General features: G+C 45.8%; 1 protein-coding gene across 4 annotated transcripts in view; it reads right to left on the minus strand.

Moving 5' to 3' along the window:
• Positions 1–20,500, minus strand: part of PTPN22 (protein tyrosine phosphatase non-receptor type 22) — a 170,250-nt gene that overhangs the window by 49,194 nt on the left and 100,556 nt on the right. For all 4 annotated transcript variants that reach the window (XM_077294938.1, XM_077294936.1, XM_077294937.1 and 1 more), the window contains one exon: positions 3,245–3,337. In XM_077294938.1, coding sequence (XP_077151053.1) covers positions 3,245–3,337 — 93 coding nt within the window. The remainder of the gene's footprint in view (positions 1–3,244; positions 3,338–20,500) is intronic.

Genomic DNA, 20,500 nt, shown 5'->3' on the forward strand with positions numbered 1-20,500 from the left:
TAAGAACCATTAGAAGGACAGGATGAAACAGATAAAATGCCTTGATGTTTCAAGGACAGGTCTGTGAACATCAAGAAATTCAAGAGTTTAAGAGGGAATAAGAATATAGTATATTTTGGAAAAAGGAAACCACTCAAGTAGCCTTTAAAGGGGAAATTCATTCTAAGTAATTTTCTTCCAGGTCGTTAATTTACATGGAGTTTACCTTACCTGTTCCATGTTGAATGCATGAAGTATAAAGTGACATGTTCCACTTTTAAAACCCTCAATACTGGTCAGTTTACATTGTTCCCCGACAGAAATTCCACCATAAAAGTGAATATTTTCCCTTCCTTGTTTCTGTAGTCCAAATATTAAAACAACAATAGGCCTGACTCATAAAGAAAATCTTCTACGCAGCTCGAAATTTGGTGACTGTTGGCATTTTCCAGCAAGACCAAGGCAGCTTTGCTAAAGAACGCAGATCTGGGGCTGGATGGGGCATGGCGAAGCCTGCCCGGAAAATGAATCAAAATGTGCGCCATGGTAGTGTCATACATTATACCAGAAACGTACGAGAGCCCCTTGCTGTAGTAATATTTCTGGTAGAGGAACACATCAGGTGTAAGATATCCAAGGGGTGTGCCTCCAACTCCAATATTATTGAATCAGGCCCATTATCTTTGCTTTTCTGGTACACAATTCAAAAATCTCCTGCATAAACATAGAAGTACATTTACTAAACGGTGCACACCTTTTACTGTGGATTTTTCACCAGATATCACATTGGAAGCTGATTATATTATTAAATACAGTTATATGAAAAAGTTTGGGCACCCCTATTAATCTTAAGCTTAATGTTTTATAAAAATTGTTTTTTTTGCAACAGCTATTTCAGTTTCATATATCTAATAACTGTTGGAAACAGTAATGTTTCTGCCTTGAAATGAGGTTTATTGTACAAACAGAAAATGTGCTATCTGCATTCAAACAAAAGTTGACAGGTGCATAAGTATGGGCAACTCACCAGAAAAGTGACATTAATATTTAGTAGATCCTCCTTTTGCAAAAATAACAGCCTCTAGTCGCTTCCTGTAGCTTTTAATGAGTTCCTGGATCCTGGATGAAGGTATTTTTGACCATTCCTCTTTACAAAACAATTCCAGTTCAGTTAAGTTTGATGGTCGCCGAGCATGGACAGCCCTCTTCAAATGATCCCACAGATGTTCAATGATATTCAGGTCTGGGGACTGGGATGGCCATTCCAGAACAGTGTAATTGTTCCTCTGCATGAATGCCTGAGTAGATTTCGAGCAGTGTTTTGGATCATTGTCTTGCTGAAAGATCCATCCCCTGCGTAACTTCAACTTTGTCACTGATTCATGAACATTATTGTCAAGAATCTGCTGATACTGAGAGGAATCCATGCGTCCCTCAACTTTAACAAGATTCCCGGTGCCGGCATGGGCCACACAGCCCCAAAGCATGATGTAACCTCCACCAAATTTTACTGTGGGTAGCAAGTGTTTTTCTTGGAATGCTGTGTTTTTTTGCCACCTTGCATAACACCTTTTTGTATGACCAAACAACTCAATCTTGGTTTCATCAGTCCACAGGACCTTCTTCCAAAAAGAAATTGGCTTCTCCAAATGTGCTTTTGCATACCTCAGCCGACTCTGTTTGTGGCGTGCTTGCAGAAACGGCTTCTTTTGCATCACTGTCCCATACAGCTTCTCCTTGTGCAAAGTGCGTTGTATAGTTGACCGATGCACAGTGACACCATCTGCAGCAAGTTGATGCTGCAGCTCTCTGGAGGTGGTCTGAGGATTGTCCTTGACTGATCTCACCATTCTTCTTCTCTGCCTTTCTGATGTTTTTCTTGGCCTGCCACTTCTGGCCTTAACAAGAACTGTACCTGTGTTCTTCCATTTCCTTACTATGTTCCTCACAGTGGAAATTGACAGGTTAAATCTCTGAGACAGCTTTTTGTATCCTTCCCCTGAACAACTATGTTGAATAATCTTTGTTTTCAGATCATTTGACAGTTGTTTTGAGGAGCCCCTGATGCCACTCTTCAGAGGAGATTCAAACAGGAGAACAACTTGCAAGTGGCCACTTTAAGTAGCTTTTCTCATGATGGCATACACCTGGCTATGAAGTTCAAAGCTCAATGAGGTTACAAAACCAAAAAAAGTGCTTTAGTAAGTCAGTAAAAAGTAGGTAGGAGTATTTAAAACAAGAAAATGATAAGGGTGCCCATACTTATGCACCTGTCAAATTTTGTTTGAATGCAGATTGCACATTTTCTGTTAGTACAATAAACCTCATTTCAAGGCAGAAACATTACCGTTTCCAACAGTTATTAGATATATGAAACTGAAATAGCTGTTGCAAAAAAAAACAATTTTTATAAAACATTAAGCTTAAGATTAATAGGGGTGCCCAAACTTTTTCATATAACTGTAGATGTATTAGACTTAATGAGGCTGGTGTACTTGCTTTGACAATCCATTTCAGAATGGCTGTCTGATCCTGAAACTAAAATGAGATAGAGAATGAAAGGCCCAGATTCATCAAAGTAATGTCACTAGAATTTTGATGAAATTGCTTTGAAAAGTCTCAAACTTTTCGTGAAACTCGCAGTCGTGGAAAAATGTTGAGATTTTTGGAGTTATAACATCAGTTTCTCTCAACGTCACCAAAATGAGCGGAGCTGGAGTGGGAGTCAGGAATCTGGAGTAAAATTTCTGGTGAGGTTCACGCCACTCATCACCTGATTCATGAAGATGCCTTTTCATTTGTCAGAACGTCTGACGCCCCCATGATACCTCATTAAGATCAGCAAAAACAATCTCTGGTCTTGTTGAATCAGGACCAAATAGCTCATGAGTCCAAGTGTATTTAGTCTCCACTTACACAGCCTGGCTGACAGCTTTAGCTTGTACTAAGCATTGTGAGATCTCAGCAGCAACAGAGAGGAGGAATGCTGAGGAGCTGTCAATTAGTCTATGTGGGCAGAGAGTTTACATTTTTCCTAAAGTTTTATATAACTATTCTGACAGACATCCTCATCAGATACAAGACTTAAACACTGTAGCTCAGTGTATACCCATTATACAGAAGTCTTTGTTTTATTCTATCCACTGCATCTTCTGCACCTTTTATAACTAGGCTACAGGCCAAGTGTATTGTCATTATGCTAGTAGCACATAATACCTCAGGCAGATATACATGATCAAGGAATTTTGCTAGGTATCACACTTACCATATTCTCCTCATCGCCTGATATCACATTTATCATCCCAACTTCTTGTTTGAATAGATGAATAACTGCACTGTAGACCAGCTCATACTGTTCCTGGAAGTTATTACAAACCAAACCATGCATGATTATATACTTGTAATCTCTGCCAACTTATTGAATTATACAGTGCTATACCAAGTCAAGATGTTGTTATTAATGCTATTAATATTTTTATATTTTGTTTTCCTAAATGTTAACATTCTATTGGAATTCAATTCAATTGCTGAGAAATATTGCCAAGAATGAAGGTAAATGATGTGAGAGTTTTCAGCTGCACGCAGTGATCCACTCTGGGGGATATGTGGGGAACTAAATTGGATATATTTAATTTGCACTGCCACTCCTATTGATTTGACCCCTGGAACTATGGAAACAGAGATATTTGGAGGTCATTCATCTCACATTTATACAGAAATTATCTTGCATTTTGATTCATTAAATTATATGAAAGTGATAGCTGGAACATGCTGCCCGATCCAAGGGCAGATTGTATCAGTCACTTTCTGTATGAGTTCAGCCATATATGTTTACTTTAAAACACTACAGAGGTTCAGAGGAAAACATACTGTAAAGGTCGCCAGGGACCAAGCCACGACGGAGACTACAGTAGTCGGAAAGGAGAGTCCTCGATTGTCCCTACTGCTCTTGATTTACAGGTCTCTGGGTTCTTGCGTGTGTCAACAGAGACCTGTCAATCCAGCGGGTGGAGAAAAGCCACCGGGGACCTGCCTGTCTGACTTGTCACCAGCACTGCTGGTCTGTGGTGGCTTTCAAAATATGTTTTTTTCTGAAATACCGCAGCATTTCAGAATCAAACGTACCTGCCTGAGATCATACAGCCAGTGCCTGATACATGGTGTCCATGGATCGACTAGCATGTGTCAGCTGTCAGGTTCACTTAAATGACCCCAGAGGAAGTATTTACAAAACGTGCGTTGGGGCAGAGGGAAGCACAGTCAGAGCCCACAGTACTACAAAGATCTTCACAATTCCGGACTTCTATAGGTAAAAACCCTTCACTCTATTTTTTAATATGGTACTCTAGGCATTTGGACATTAGTACAAAAAGGCCACTTGGCCTATATGTGACGCCCCAGGGTCCTGGTCATCGCAGTGGTATTGCTTTCCTCTTGGGGAGAGTGATGCTACGTTTGGAGGCAAAGAAGGATAACTGCATCCAGGTATCACAAACATGCAACACAGTTCACACTCCAGTCCACCAGGGGGAGCTTCTGACCCTATTTATTAGATCACTCCCCATATATATGTATAGAACTGGTAGTCATACCTCCCAACTTTTGAAGATGGGAAAGAGGGACAAAGTTTGCAAATTTTAGGCCATGCCTCTGACCACACCCATTCATAATTAGTCACACCCATATCCACGTCCCAACCACACCCATTTAGCACTGCTGATCACAATAATTATAAACAAAAAAATATGCCCACACAGTGCTCCATACTGTATAATGACCGCACATGATGCTCCATACTGTATAATGACTGCACATGATGCTCCATACTGTATAATGACCCCACATGATGCTCCATACTGTATAATGGCCACACATGATGCTCCATACTGTATAATGACCGCACATGATGCTCCATACTGTATAATGACCCCACATGATGCTCCATACTGTATAATGGCCACACATGATGCTCCATACTGTATAATGACCACACATAATACTTTGTACCGCATAATGGCCACACATAGCTACTCCTACACACGCGGCTGCACTCCGTACACTTTGCACACACGGCTCCGCTCCGTACACACGCGGCTCCGCTCCGTACACCTCGTACACACGCGGCTCCGCTCCGTACACACACAGCTCCGCTCTATACACCTCGCACACACACGGCTCCACTCCATACACCTCGTACACACACGGCTCCGCTCCATACACCTCGTACACACACGGCTCCGCTACGTACTCCTCATACACACACGGCTCCACTCCATACACCTCGTACACACACGGCTTCGCTCCATACACCTCCTACACACACGGCTCCACTCCATACACCTCGTACACACACGGCTTTGCTCCATACACCTCATACACACACGGCTCCGCTACGTACACCTCATACACACACGGCTCCGCTCCATACACCTCATACACACACGGCTTCGCTCCGTACACCTCATACACACACGGCTCTGCTCTATACACCTCGTACACACACGGCTCCGCTCCATACACCTCATACACACACGGCTCCACTCCATACACCTCATACACACACGGCTCCCCTCCATAAACCTCGTACACACACGGCTCCGCTCCGTATACCTCATACACACACGGCTCCGCTCCATACACCTCGTACACACACGGCTTCGCTCCGTACACCTCGTACACACACGGCTCCGCTACGTACACCTCGTACACACATGGCTCCGCTACGTACACCTCATACACACACGGCTTCGCTCTGTACACCTCGTACACACACGGCTCCGCTACGTACACCTTGTACACACACGGCTCCGCTCCGTACACCTCGTACACACACGGCTCCGCTCCATACACCTGGTACACACACGGCTTCGCTCCATACACCTCGTACACACACGGCTCTGCTACGTACACCTCGTACACACACGGCTCCGCTCCATACACCTCATACACATGGCTCCGCTCCATACACCTCGTACACACACGGCTCCACTCCATACACCTCGTACTCACACGGCTCCGCTCCATACACCTTGTACACACACGGCTTTGCTCCGTACACCTCGTACACACACGGCTCCGCTACGTACACATCGTACACACACGGCTTTGCTCCATACACCTCATACACACACGGCTTTGCTCCGTACACCTCGTACACACAAGGCTCCGCTACGTACACCTCGTACACACACGGCTCTGCTCCATACACCTCGTACACACACGGCTTCGCTCCGTACACCTCGTACACACACGGCTCCACTACGTACACCTCGTATACACACCGCTCCATACACCTCGTACACACATGGCTTCGCTCCATACACCTCGTACACACACGGCTTCGCTCCGTACACCTCGTACACACACGGCTCCGCTACGTACACCTCATACACACACGGCTCCGCTCCATACACCTCGTACACACACGGCTTCGCTCCGTACACCTCGTACACACACCGCTCCATACACCTCGTACACACACGGCTTCGCTCCATACACCTCGCACACACACGGCTTCGCTCCGTACACCTCATACACACACGGCTCCGCTACGTACACCTCATACACACACGGCTCCGCTCCATACACCTCATACACACACGGCTCCGCTCCATACACCTCGTACACACACGGCTTCGCTCCATACACCTCGTACACACACGGCTTCGCTCCGTACACCTCGTAAACACACGGCTCCGCTCCATACACCTCTTACACACACGGCTTCGCTCCATACACGTCGTACACACGGCTCCACTACATCCACACTGTAAACACCTCCTGACCCCACACAAGGCAGCTTACCTCATCCAGCAGCACCATCATAAGTTGGCAACCAGCAGCACGGCCATCCTGCAATCCACGGAGGTCCCGATCATGTGACCCCTGACTCCTCCCCCTGTGACCTCATCACAGGTCCTCCTCTCCTGTGAGCAGGGAGCAGCCAATATGTGGTGTGCTGTGCTCAGGCTGCTCTGCGGGTGCGGGGATGAGGCTGACCGGCTGAGATTGCACGCACACCTCCCAACCACTGCGGGACAACTAATGTCCCGCCCGGGATCGCGGGGCTGACTCAAAATCGGGACAGTCCCGCTGGATCCGGGAAGGTTGGGAGGTATGCTGGTAGTCTGTAGGGAAAGTTAGAACGTTCCAGACAGAGTCTGAGGAAGATGGAAGGTTAAAGGAGCTGTGCATGCCCTCAGAGCTGCAGCTCCCAGAAAGAGACATTGAAAGGCAGAACTATATTGCAGCGAGTGTGAAGGAAGTCGAAGCAAAGGAGAGGATACCAGAAGGGGACCAGCCCCGCTCAAGCTGTCTCCTTCTGAGGCGCAAAATCCCAGTAGCTGGAACACCGGGGAATAAGGACCTCTACGCCTTATTTCAGAGACCGGCAGGACAGCTAATTGCAGGTTACCTGTCCGCACCTACACCCAGGAGGCACGATGACATCTACAGAGCCGGGTTATCTAAGAGACCCTATAAACAGGATCAAGTCACCAGTCATACGGGTATTGTCCTATCCTATATGGGGGACAGAGAGAGCGAAACATCGCATCTGTGAGACACTTATGTGAAGCCATAGGCTGTAAGGGACTACACCACTGCAGCGCAAAGGAAGGCTACTTATCTCCACCTGGATAAGGGAACTCTGGACTTGCCTCCAAACCGGCCGGACTCTGCCTGCCCTGTGATCTGGTGCCCTGGGCTGTGGATGCTGAAGTCTTCAGTAAGGGTAAAGAGACTGCAACCTTGTGTCCTCGTTCTTCACTGCGCCATTCATCATTCACCATCTACACACCGGGAAGCCCTAGGGATACACTTCACCTGTGGGAAGGTATAGCATCTAGCTGCCATAACATCATCCCAGCAGACCCCTTACAGCAGCGTCGGTCACCCTGACCGAATACCACAGGTGGCGTCACGAACATTCCCCTTAAAGACATTTCCCTTTTACATGGACGTCCCAGGGCCATGGACCGGGTCAGCCACCGTGACATCCCCCTGTGAACCGAAGGACCCGGTACCGAGTACCCCACTGCCCTACGGGGACGATCCATTTACGCACTTGCACTTTCTAACCATTGTGAACTATCAATACAGCTAATTTCAATAATCCTGTGACTGTGCATATTCTATATATAACCTATTGAATGTAAAAAATAATCATCTGACATGATCCATTCACTGATCAATGCATCTTATTATTACTAATCTATTTAGTGATCATCTGATGTGCAGCCCCTCACACAAGGGGCACCTTCTGTTTTGCTTCTGTTTTAATATTAATTAAATAAAGTATACTGTTCTTAATAATTCTCCCTAAGTGGTTATCTTTGTATGCCTTTCCCCCTTATGTTGATTGACTAGAGGTAATACATGTTGATTTGCATTATTTATGGTACCACAATACTTGGACACCCTTTTTTTATTTAATCCCTTTAAGTATGGTAGACTTAAAGAGGATCTATCACCTCATAGGAAACATCATAAACTAAAAAAAACAAATATATACCTTTCTAAAATATATATAATAAGGAAAATTAATTACATTAACAATATTTCCTCATTGATTTAGTGATAAAATCTTTGGCCCTTTAAGAAAAGGAGACTGAAGTCAGCCTATGTGGAGTCACACGGTATAATAGCAGTTTAAGGCCATGTTCACACTTTGCGGGTTTTACCGCAGATCCGCGGCGATTTTGATGCTGCGGGTCCGCAGCAGTTTCCATAGCATTTCCATTTACATGTAAACCCTATGGAAACCGCAAACCGCTGTGCACATGCTGCAGGAAAAACCACGCAGAAACGCAGTGGTTTAAAACCCGCAGCATGTCACTTCTTTGTGCAGAATCGCTGCGATTCTGCACCCATAGGAATGCATTGAACCGCTTACTTCCCGCATGGGGCTGTGCCCACGTTGCGGGAAGTAAGCGGTTAATGTGCGGGTGGTACCCGGGGTGGAGGAGAGGAGACTCTCCTCCAGGCCCTGGGAAGCATAAATAGTGTAAAAAAAAAGAATAAAAATAAAAAATCATGTTATACTCACCTTTCAGCGCTGCACGCGGCCGGCCGGTCAGAGTTGCTGTGCGAACAGGACCTGCGGTGACGTCGCGGTCACATGACCGTGATGACGCCCGGGTCACATGACTGTGACGTCACGAAGGTCCTTCTCGGCACAGCATCTTTGAAACCGGAGCGCCGCGTGCAGCGCCGAGGAGATCCGGACATCGGAGGGTGAGTATAACCAATTTTTATTATTTTTAACATTACTATTGATGCTGCATATTGCTGCATATGCAGCATCAATAGTATAGGAGTAATCCCGCAGCGGAAACCGCGGAACAAACCGCGATATATCTGCAGGGATAACCACAGTGGTTTTGCCCTGCAGATTTATCAATTCCGCTGCGGGAGAACCCGCAGAGGGACGCCGCAAAGTGTGGCCTAAGGGTTCATGTTTCTGAGCTGGTAGATACTATTGTGTGGGGAGATTGCTGCATGTAAATAACACAAAAGAGTTTATTTACTTGATGCTGAATGTAATTTTATGTGGCAAAATCAGAACAATCCCTGTATATTATGTAGCAGCAGCAGAAGGATAGAAGCAACAGCACAAGTAAATTCTACAGCCTTCTCTGGGTAGTTTTGCTACTATTGGTTCTGTGAAGTATGTAAAAAAGAGACTGAGATTAACCCTTTACAAGCTGCTGTGTCCTCCGATTAGCATATTAACTGTTATGATCCGGTGACCTTGGAGCCGCATGAGAGACTTTCTCAGGAGTAGGTGGTACCTGTACTGACCGCAAACTCTAAACTAACACCGCAACTAGAAGTAGCCGTGGGATGTACCTAACACGTCCTAGACACCTCGACACAGCCGGAGGACTAAATACCCCTATAGATGGAAATGGGAATTCTATCTTGCCTCAGAGCAGAACCCCAGAGGATAGGCAGCCCCCCACAAATATTGACTGTGAGTATAAGAGGAAAAAACATGCAGGTAGAAAAACAGGATTTAGCAAAAGAGGCACTTCTAGCTAAACAGAAAAGGATAGGACAGAATTCTAAGCGGTCAGTATTAAAATCCTAAAAATATCCACAGCAGATAATACAAATATACTATATCTAACTAAAGACATAGAAAGTATATCTGCATCTCCTGAGAATCCAGCATGACTGAAAAATCCAAACAAAGTCTAAGCTGGACAAAAACACAATAAATTGCACTGAATTGCAAAGCACACTGCATGTGTGCACAGAGACAAAAAAACAGACACTTATCTTATCTGAATTGGCAGCAGGGCATGAAGAGCCAGAGAGAGATGCAATCCCTCCAAGTACAATGGACAACTGGCATGGACTCATGGATCCTGCACACCTAAATACCTAATAGAGCTGCAATCAGCAGAAACACCTGCCCGGATTACAACCCCAAGACAACTGCACTACCACCAACAACCACTGGAGGGATCCCAAGAGCAGAATTCACAACAGTACCCCCCCTTGAAGAGGGGTCACCGAACCCTCACCAGAGCCCCCAGGCCGATCAGGAAGAGCCAGATGAAAGGCACGGACCAAATCAGCAGCATGGACATCAGAGGCAAAAACCCAAGAATTATCCTCCTGGCCATAACCCTTCCATTTGACAAGGTACTGAAGCCTCCGCCTCGAGAAGCGAGAATCCAAAATCTTCTCAACCACATACTCCAACTCCCCATCAACCAACACAGGAGCAGGAGGATCAACCGAGGGAACAACGGGCACCACATATTTCTGCAATAAAGATCTATGGAAAACATTATGGATGGCAAAAGAGGCCGGAAGGGCCAAACGAAAGGACACAGGATTGATAATCTCAGAAATCCTATAAGGACCAATAAACCTAGGCTTAAACTTAGGGGAAGAAGCCTTCATAGGAACATGACGGGAAGACAACCAGACCAAATCCCCAACCTGAAGCCGGGAACCAACACACCGACGATGGTTAGCAAAACGCTGAACCTCCTCCTGAGACAACACCAAATTGTCCACCACATAAGCCCAAATCTGCTGCAACATGTCAACCACAGAATCCACACCAGGACAATCAGAAGGTTCAACTTGCCCCGAAGAAAAACGAGGATGAAAACCAAAATTACAAAAGAAGGGCGAACCCAAGGTAGCCGAACTAGCCCGATTATTAAGGGCAAACTCGGCCAATGGCAAGAAAGCCACCCAATCATCCTGATCAGCAGACACAAAGCATCTCAAATAAGTTTCCAAAGTCTGATTAGTTCGCTCGGTCTGGCCATTTGTCTCAGGATGAAATGCGGAAGAAAAAGACAAATCAATGCCCAGCCTAGCACAAAAGGCCCGCCAAAACCTAGAAACAAACTGGGAACCTCTGTCGGACACAATATTCTCCGGAATACCGTGCAAACAAACCATATGCTGAAAAAACAACGGAACCAAATCAGAAGAGGAAGGCAATTTAGGCAAAGGCACTAAATGAACCATCTTAGAAAACCGGTCACAAACCACCCAGATAACCGACATTCTCTGGGAAACCGGAAGATCTGAAATAAAATCCATAGAAATATGCGTCCAGGGCCTCTCAGGGACCGGCAAAGGCAAAAGCAACCCACTAGCATGGGAACAACAAGGCTTGGCCCGCGCACAAGTCCCACAGGACTGCACAAAAGAGCGCACATCACGCGACAAAGAAGGCCACCAAAAGGACCTACCAACCAAATCTCTGGTACCAAAAATACCAGGATGGCCAGCCAACACAGAAAAATGAACCTCAGAAATCACTCTACTAGTCCATCTATCAGGAAGTTTCCCCACTGGACAGAGGTCAGGTTTGTCAGCCTGAAATTCCTGCAAAACCCGTCGCAAATCAGGGGAAATGTGTCATGATTCCCCAATGGCATGGGAACATCAGAAACACAAAATAACAGACTAGCCCTCGGGTGATGGAAACTCAAGCTGACCGTGACCTAAATCTACCACACAACTAACAGTAGCCAGGAAGCATTCCTACGGCTGCCTAGATGCCATGCGCCAGCCGGAGAACTAACTACGCCTGGAAGAGGAAGGAACAGACCTGGCTTACCTCTAGTGAAATTCCCCAAAGATGATAGTAGCCCCCACATATATTAACGGTGAGTTCAGAGGAAAAGACATACACAGTATGAAGGTAGATTTAGCAAAGCGAGGTCCACTTACTAGATAGAGGAAGGATACAAAAGAGGACTTCACGGTCAGCTGAAAAACCCTTTCAAAAACCCATCCTGAAATTACTTTAAGACTCCTGTGTCAACTCATGACACAGGAGTGGCAATTTCAGTCCACAAGAGCTTCCAGTAACAGGAAATGACAAACTGTAAACTGGACAAAAAATACAAAACAAAAAGGACAAGAGTCCACTTAGCTGATCAGCAGACTGGTAGCAGGAACATGCAACTGAAAGACTCAGGTTACAATGATGACCGGCAAGGAAGTGACTGGAGAGCAAGGCTAAATAGGGAACTCCCAAAACTGATGGAAGCAGGTGAGCTGAGGCAGAAAAGAACACACAAGTCTCCAGTACCACCAGCCACCACTAGGGGAGCCCAAAAAGCGGATCACAACAGTACCCCCCCCTTAAGGAGGGGGCACCGAACCCTCACAAGAACCGCCAGGGCGACCTGGATGAGCCCTATGAAAGGCACGAACCAAATCCGAGGCATGAACATCAGAGGCAGTTACCCAAGAATTATCTTCCTGACCATAGCCCTTCCATTTAACCAGATACTGGAGTCTCCGCCTGGAAATACGGGAGTCCAAGATCTTCTCTATAACGTACTCCAATTCACCCTCAACCAGCACAGGAGCAGGAGGCTCAGCAGAAGGAACCACCGGCACCTCGTATCTCCGCAACAACGACCGATGGAACACATTATGGATAGCGAAAGATGCCGAGAGGTCCAAACGAAAGGAAACAGGGTTAATAATCTCCAAAATCCTATAGGGACCGATGAACCGAGGCTTAAATTTAGGAGAAGAAACCCTCATTGGGACAAAACGGGAAGACAACCACACCAAGTCCCCAACACGAAGGCGAGGACCAACCCGACGCTGGCGGTTAGCAAACCGCTGAGTCCTCTCCTGGGACAAATTCAAATTGTCCACCACTTGTTCCCAAATCCGATACAACCGATCCACCACAGCATCTACTCCAGGACAATCCGAAGACTCCGCCTGACCAGAAGAAAAACGGGGATGAAACCCCGAATTGCAAAATAAAGGGGAAACCAAAGTGGCCGAACTAGCCCGATTATTAAGAGCAAACTCCACCAACGGCAAAAAGGCAACCCAATCATCCTGATCCGCAGACACAAAACACCTCAAATACGTCTCCAAAGTCTGATTAGTTCGCTCCGTCTGGCCATTAGTCTGAGGATGGAAGGCAGACGAAAAAGACAAATCAATGCCCAACCTGGCACAGAATGCCCGCCAAAATCTAGAAACGAACTGGGTACCCCTATCAGAAACGATATTTTCAGGAATACCATGCAAGCGAACCACATTTTGAAAAAACAAAGGAACCAACTCAGACGAGGAAGGCAACTTCGGCAATGGCACCAAATGAACCATCTTAGAAAAACGGTCACACACCACCCAGATAACAGACATCCTCTGAGAGACAGGAAGATCAGAAATAAAGTCCATCGAGATGTGCGTCCAAGGCCTCTTCGGAATAGGCAAGGGCAACAACAACCCGCTAGCCCTAGAACAACAAGGCTTGGCCCGAGCACACACATCACAAGACTGCACAAAAACACGCACATCTCGAGACAGAGATGGCCACCAGAAGGATCTAGCCACCAAATCCCTGGTACCAAAAATTCCAGGATGACCCGCCAGCATAGAAGAATGAACCTCCGAGATGACTCTACTGGTCCAATCATCAGGAACAAACAGTCTACCAGGTGGACAGCGATCAGGTCTATCCGCCTGAAACTCTTGCAAAGCACGTTGCAGATCTGGGGAAATAGCGGATAATATCACCCCATCCTTAAGGATACCTGTAGGTTCCGAATCACCAGGGGAATCAGGCTCAAAACTCCTAGAAAGGGCATCTGCCTTCACATTCTTAGAACCTGGTAGATATGAGACCACAAAATTAAACCGAGAGAAAAACAACGACCAGCGCGCCTGTCTAGGATTCAGGCGCCTGGCAGACTCAAGATAAATCAGATTCTTGTGATCAGTCAAAACCACCACCTGATGTCTAGCACCCTCAAGCCAATGACGCCACTCCTCAAATGCCCACTTCATGGCCAAAAGCTCCCGATTACCGACATCATAATTTCTTTCGGCGGCAGAAAATTTTCGAGAAAAGAACGCACAAGGTCTCATCACTGAGCAATCGGAACTTTTCTGCGACAAAACCGCCCCCGCTCCGATCTCGGAAGCATCGACCTCAACCTGAAAGGGGAGAGAGACATCAGGCTGACGCAACACAGGGGCAGACGAAAAGCGGCGCTTAAGTTCCCGAAAGGCCTCCACAGCGGCAGAGGACCAATTGGCAACATCAGCACCCTTCTTAGTCAAATCCGTAAGAGGCTTAGCAACACCAGAAAAACCAGTTATAAATCGACGATAAAAATTAGCAAAGCCCAAGAACTTCTGAAGACCCTTTAGAGAAGTAGGCTGCGTCCAGTCACAAATAGCCCGAACCTTGACAGGGTCCATCTCAACAGAAGAAGGGGAAAAAATGTACCCCAAAAAGGAAATCTTTTGAACCCCAAAAACACACTTAGAACCCTTTACACACAGAGAATTCTCCCGCAAGACCTGAAAAACCCTCCTGACCTGCTGAACATGAGACTCCCAGTCCTCAGAAAAAATCAAAATATCGTCCAAATACACAATCATAAATTTATCCAGATATTCACGGAAAATATCATGCATAAAGGACTGAAAAACTGAAGGTGCATTAGAAAGGCCGAAAGGCATTACTAAATACTCAAAGTGGCCCTCAGGCGTATTAAATGCGGTTTTCCACTCATCCCCTTGCTTAATTCGCACCAAATTATACGCCCCACGGAGATCAATCTTGGAGAACCACTTAGCCCCCCTTATGCGAGCAAACAAATCAGTAAGCAGCGGCAACGGATACTGATATTTGACAGTAATTTTATTCAGGAGTCGATAATCAATACAAGGCCTCAGCGAGCCATCCTTTTTAGAGACAAAGAAAAACCCAGCTCCTAAAGGTGATGAAGAAGGACGAATATGTCCCTTTTCCAGGGACTCCTTAACATACTCTCGCATGGCAGCATGCTCAGGTACAGATAGGTTAAACAAACGACCCTTTGGAAATTTACTGCCTGGAATCAGATCTATGGCGCAATCACACTCTCTGTGGGGAGGGAGAGAACCAATTTTAGGCTCTTCAAAAATATCCCCAAAATCCGACAAAAATGCCAGAACCTCAGAGGGAATAGATGACGAGATAGAAACCAAAGGTATGTCCCCATGAGCCCCCCGACATCCCCAGCTTAACACAGACATAGTTTTCCAGTCCAGTACTGGGTTATGAGATTGCAACCATGGTAATCCAAGCACTAACACATCATGTAAATTATGCAACATGATAAGCGAATCATCTCCTGATGGTCTGGAGTCATACGCATAGTCACTTGCGTCCAGAACTGTGGTCTATTACAAGCCAGAGGTGTAGAATCAATACCCTTCAGAGGTATAGGAACTTCCAGAGGCTCCAAATCAAACCCACAGCGCCTGGCGAAGGACCAATCCATGAGACTCAGAGCGGCGCCAGAGTCCACATAGGCATCCACGGTAATAACTGATAATGAACAAATCAGAGTTACAGACAGAAGAAATTTAGACTGTAAAGTGCCAATAGAAACAGACTTGTCAACCTTCCTAGTACGTTTAGAGCATGCTGATATAACATGCGCGGAATCACCACAGTAGAAGCTTAAGCCATTTTTGCGCCTATAATTCTGCCGCTCGCTTTTTGACAGAATTCTGTCACATTGCATTTTCTCTGGCGTCCCTTCAGAAGATACCGCCAAATGGTGCACGGGTTTGCGCTCCCGCAAACGCCGATCAATCTGAATCGCCATTGTGATGGACTCATTCAGACCTGTGGGCGTAGGAAACCCCACCATGACATCCTTAACGGCATCAGAAAGGCCTTCTCTGAAAATTGCCGCTAGGGCACACTCATTCCACTGAGTAAGCACAGACCATTTACGAAATTTTTGGCAGTATATCTCAGCTTCATCTTGCCCTTGAGACAGGGCTATTAAAGCTTTTTCAGCTTGAATCTCCAAATTAGGTTCCTCATACAGCAACCCTAAAGCCAGAAAAAACGCATCCACATTGAGCAACGCAGGATCCCCTGGTGTCAATGAAAATGCCCAATTTTGAGGGTCACCTCGCAGCAAAGAAATCACAATCTTAACCTGCTGAACAGGATCTCCAGAGGAGTGAGGTCTGAGAGAAAGGAATAATTTACAATTACATTTGAAATTCAGAAACCGAGATCTATCTCCGGAAAATACCTCTGGTGTAGGAATCTTAGGTTCAGAAATAGGAGTACATATAACATAATCTTGTAAATTCTGAACCTTCGTAGCAAGATTATTTAAACCTGCAGCCAAACTCTGAGAGTCCATCCTTAAACCGGAGAGATCAGAGCCATTCAAGGATTAGAAGGAGAGAAAGGCAAGGCTGTAAATAGAGCAGAAATACAACTGAGCCAACTAAGTAGCAAACATGTGAGGAAAAAAAAAAAAATCTACAGACTTCTTTTACTCTCCTTTCTTCTGCCAATTACTTTAACAGTGTCCGGTCATACTGTCATGATTCCCCAATGGCATGGGAACATCAGAAACACAAAATAACAGACTAGCCCTCGGGTGATGGAAACTCAAGCTGACCGTGACCTAAATCTACCACACAACTAACAGTAGCCAGGAAGCATTCCTACGGCTGCCTAGATGCCATGCGCCAGCCGGAGAACTAACTACGCCTGGAAGAGGAAGGAACAGACCTGGCTTACCTCTAGTGAAATTCCCCAAAGATGATAGTAGCCCCCACATATATTAACGATGAGTTCAGAGGAAAAGACATACACAGTATGAAGGTAGATTTAGCAAAGCGAGGTCCACTTACTAGATAGAGGAAGGATACAAAAGAGGACTTCACGGTCAGCTGAAAAACCCTTTCAAAAACCCATCCTGAAATTACTTTAAGACTCCTGTGTCAACTCATGACACAGGAGTGGCAATTTCAGTCCACAAGAGCTTCCAGTAACAGGAAATGACAAACTGTAAACTGGACAAAAAATACAAAACAAAAAGGACAAGAGTCCACTTAGCTGATCAGCAGACTGGTAGCAGGAACATGCAACTGAAAGACTCAGGTTACAATGATGACCGGCAAGGAAGTGACTGGAGAGCAAGGCTAAATAGGGAACTCCCAAAACTGATGGAAGCAGGTGAGCTGAGGCAGAAAAGAACACACAAGTCTCCAGTACCACCAGCCACCACTAGGGGAGCCCAAAAAGCGGATCACAACAGAAATGGCAGAAAGGACCACCCCTTCCTTCAGAATGCCGACCGGCTCCAATACCTCAGGAGAATCGGGCAAAAAACTCCTAGAGAGGGCATCAGCCTTAACATTCTTAGAACCCGGAAGATACGAGACCACGAAATCAAAACGGGAGAAAAACAGGGACCATCAAGCCTGTCTAGGATTCAGCTGTTTGGCAGATTCGAGGTAAATCAGATTTTTATGATCGGTCAAGACCACAATACGGTGCTTGGCTCCCTCAAGCCAATGTCGCCATTCCTCAAACGCCCACTTCATAGCCAACAACTCCCGATTGCCGACATCATAATTGCGTTCAGCAGGGGAAAACTTACGGGAAAAGAAAGCACACAGTTTCATCAAGGAACCATCAGAATTCCTCTGAGACAAAACGGCCCCTGCCCCAATCTCAGAAGCGTCAACCTCAACCTGAAACGGAAGAGAAACATCTGGCTGACGCAACACCGGGGCAGAAGTAAATCGGCGTTTAAGCTCCTGAAAGGCAGAGACAGCCACAGGGGACCTATTCGTTACATCAGCGCCTTTCTTCGTCAAATCGGTCAGGGGTTTAACCACACTGGAGAAGTTAGCAATGAAACGGCGATAAAAATTAGCAAAGCCCAAAAATTTCTGAAGGCTCTTCACAGATGTGGGCTGAATCCAATCATGAATGGCCTGAACCTTAACCAGATCCATCTCTATAGATGAGGGAGAAAAAATGAAGCCCAAAAAAAAAACCTTCTGCACTCCAAAGAGACACTTAGACCCCTTCACAAACAAAGCATTATCACGAAGGATCTGAAATACCATCCTGACCTGTTTCACATGAGACTCCCAATCATCGGAAAAAATTAAGATGTCATCCAAATATATAATCATGAATTTATCAAGATAATTCCGGAAGATATCATGCATGAAGGACTGAAAAAAAGATGGAGCATTAGAGAGCCCGAATGGCATCACAAGGTATTCAAAATGGCCTTCGGGCGTATTAAACGCAGTTTTCCATTTGTCACCCTGCTTAATACGAACAAGATTATATGCCCCCCGAAGGTCAATTTTAGTAAACCAACTTGCCCCCTTAATCCTGGCAAACAAATCGGAAAGCAAAGGTAAAGGGTATTGAAACTTGACCGTGATCTTATTCAAGAGGCGATAATCAATACAGGGTCTCAAGGAGCCATCCTTCTTAGCAACAAAAAAAAATCCCGCTCCCAACGGTGAAGAAGATGGCCGAATATGCCCTTTCTCCAAAGACTCCTTAACATAACTCCGCATGGCGGTATGTTCCGGCACAGACAGGTTGAAAAGTCGGCCCTTAGGAAACTTACATCCTGGAATCAAGTCAATAGCACAATCACAGTCCCTATGCGGTGGAAGGGAACTGGACTTGGGCTCATCGAATACATCCTGAAAATCAGACAAAAACTCTGGAACTTCAGAAGAGGAGGAAGAGGAGATTGACATCACAGGAACGTCATTATGAACCCCCTGACAACCCCAACTAGTCACCGACATAGACTTCCAATCCAACACAGGATTATGTATCTGCAACCATGGAAAACCCAGCACAATAGCATCATGCAAATTATGCAACACCAGAAAACGACAATCTTCCTGATGGGCTGGCGCCATGCACATGGTCACCTGTGTCCAAAACTGGGGTTTATTTTTAGCCAAAGGTGTAGCATCAATGCCCCTTAAAGGAATAGGGTTCTGCAAAGACTGCAAGGGGAAACCACAACGCCTGGCAAATTCAAAGTCCATTAAATTCAAAGCGGCGCCCGAGTCCACAAACGCCATGACAGAAAATGACGACAATGAGCAGATCAAGGTCACAGATAACAGAAATTTAGGTTGTACAGTTCCGATGGTAACAGAACTAGTGATTCTCTTTGTACGCTTTGGGCAGACTGAAATGACATGAGAAGCATCGCCACAATAAAAACACAACCTATTCTGACGTCTGAATCCTTGTTGTTCTGTTCTAGACAGAATCCTATCACACTGCATAGGCTCAGGCATCTGCTCTGAGGACAACGCCACAGCGCGCACAGTTCTGCGCTCCCGCAAGCGCCGATCAATCTGAATGGCCAGAGACATAGAATCACTCAGACCAACAGGCGTGGGAAACCCCACCATAACATCTTTAACAGATTCAGAACGACCCTTTCTGAAAATTGCCACCAAAGCATCCTCATTCCATTTAGTCAGCACAGACCATTTTCTAAATTTCTGACAGTACAATTCTGCCGCTTCTTGACCCTGAGACAGGGCCAACAAGGTCTTCTCCGCTTGATCCACAGAATTTGGTTCATCATATAATAATCCTAGAGCCTGAAAAAAGGCATCTACATTATGCAAGGCCGGATTCCCAGATTCCAGGGAAAATGCCCAATCCTGAGGGTCGCCACGCAGCAGGGAGATGACAATTTTAACCTGCTTAATGGGATCACCAGAGGAACGAGGCTTCAGAGCAAAAAACAGTTTACAATTGTTTTTAAAACTCAAAAATTTGGACCTGTCCCCAAAAAACAAATCAGGAGTAGGAATCCTAGGCTCTAAAAGCGGAGTCTGAACAATATAATCAGAAATGCCCTGTACCCTAGCAGCAAGCTGGTCTACACGAGAAACTAATCCCTGAACATCCATGCTAGCACAAGACTCCTCAGTCACCCAGAGGAAAAGAGGGAAGAAAAGACAAAGCAGGCTACAGAAAAAAAGGCTCTTTCTTCCCTTCTTCTGAGATGCATTTAGCTCATTGTTGGCCAGTTGTACTGTTATGATCCAGTGACCTTGGAGCCGCATGAGAGACTTTCTCAGGAGTAGGTGGTACCTGTACTGACCGCAAACCCTAAACTAACACCGCAACTAGAAGTAGCCGTGGGATGTACCTAACACGTCCTAGACACCTCGACACAGCCGGAGGACT

Source organism: Ranitomeya variabilis, chromosome 3, assembly GCF_051348905.1.
Source record: "Ranitomeya variabilis isolate aRanVar5 chromosome 3, aRanVar5.hap1, whole genome shotgun sequence".
NCBI lineage: Eukaryota > Metazoa > Chordata > Amphibia > Anura > Dendrobatidae > Ranitomeya > Ranitomeya variabilis.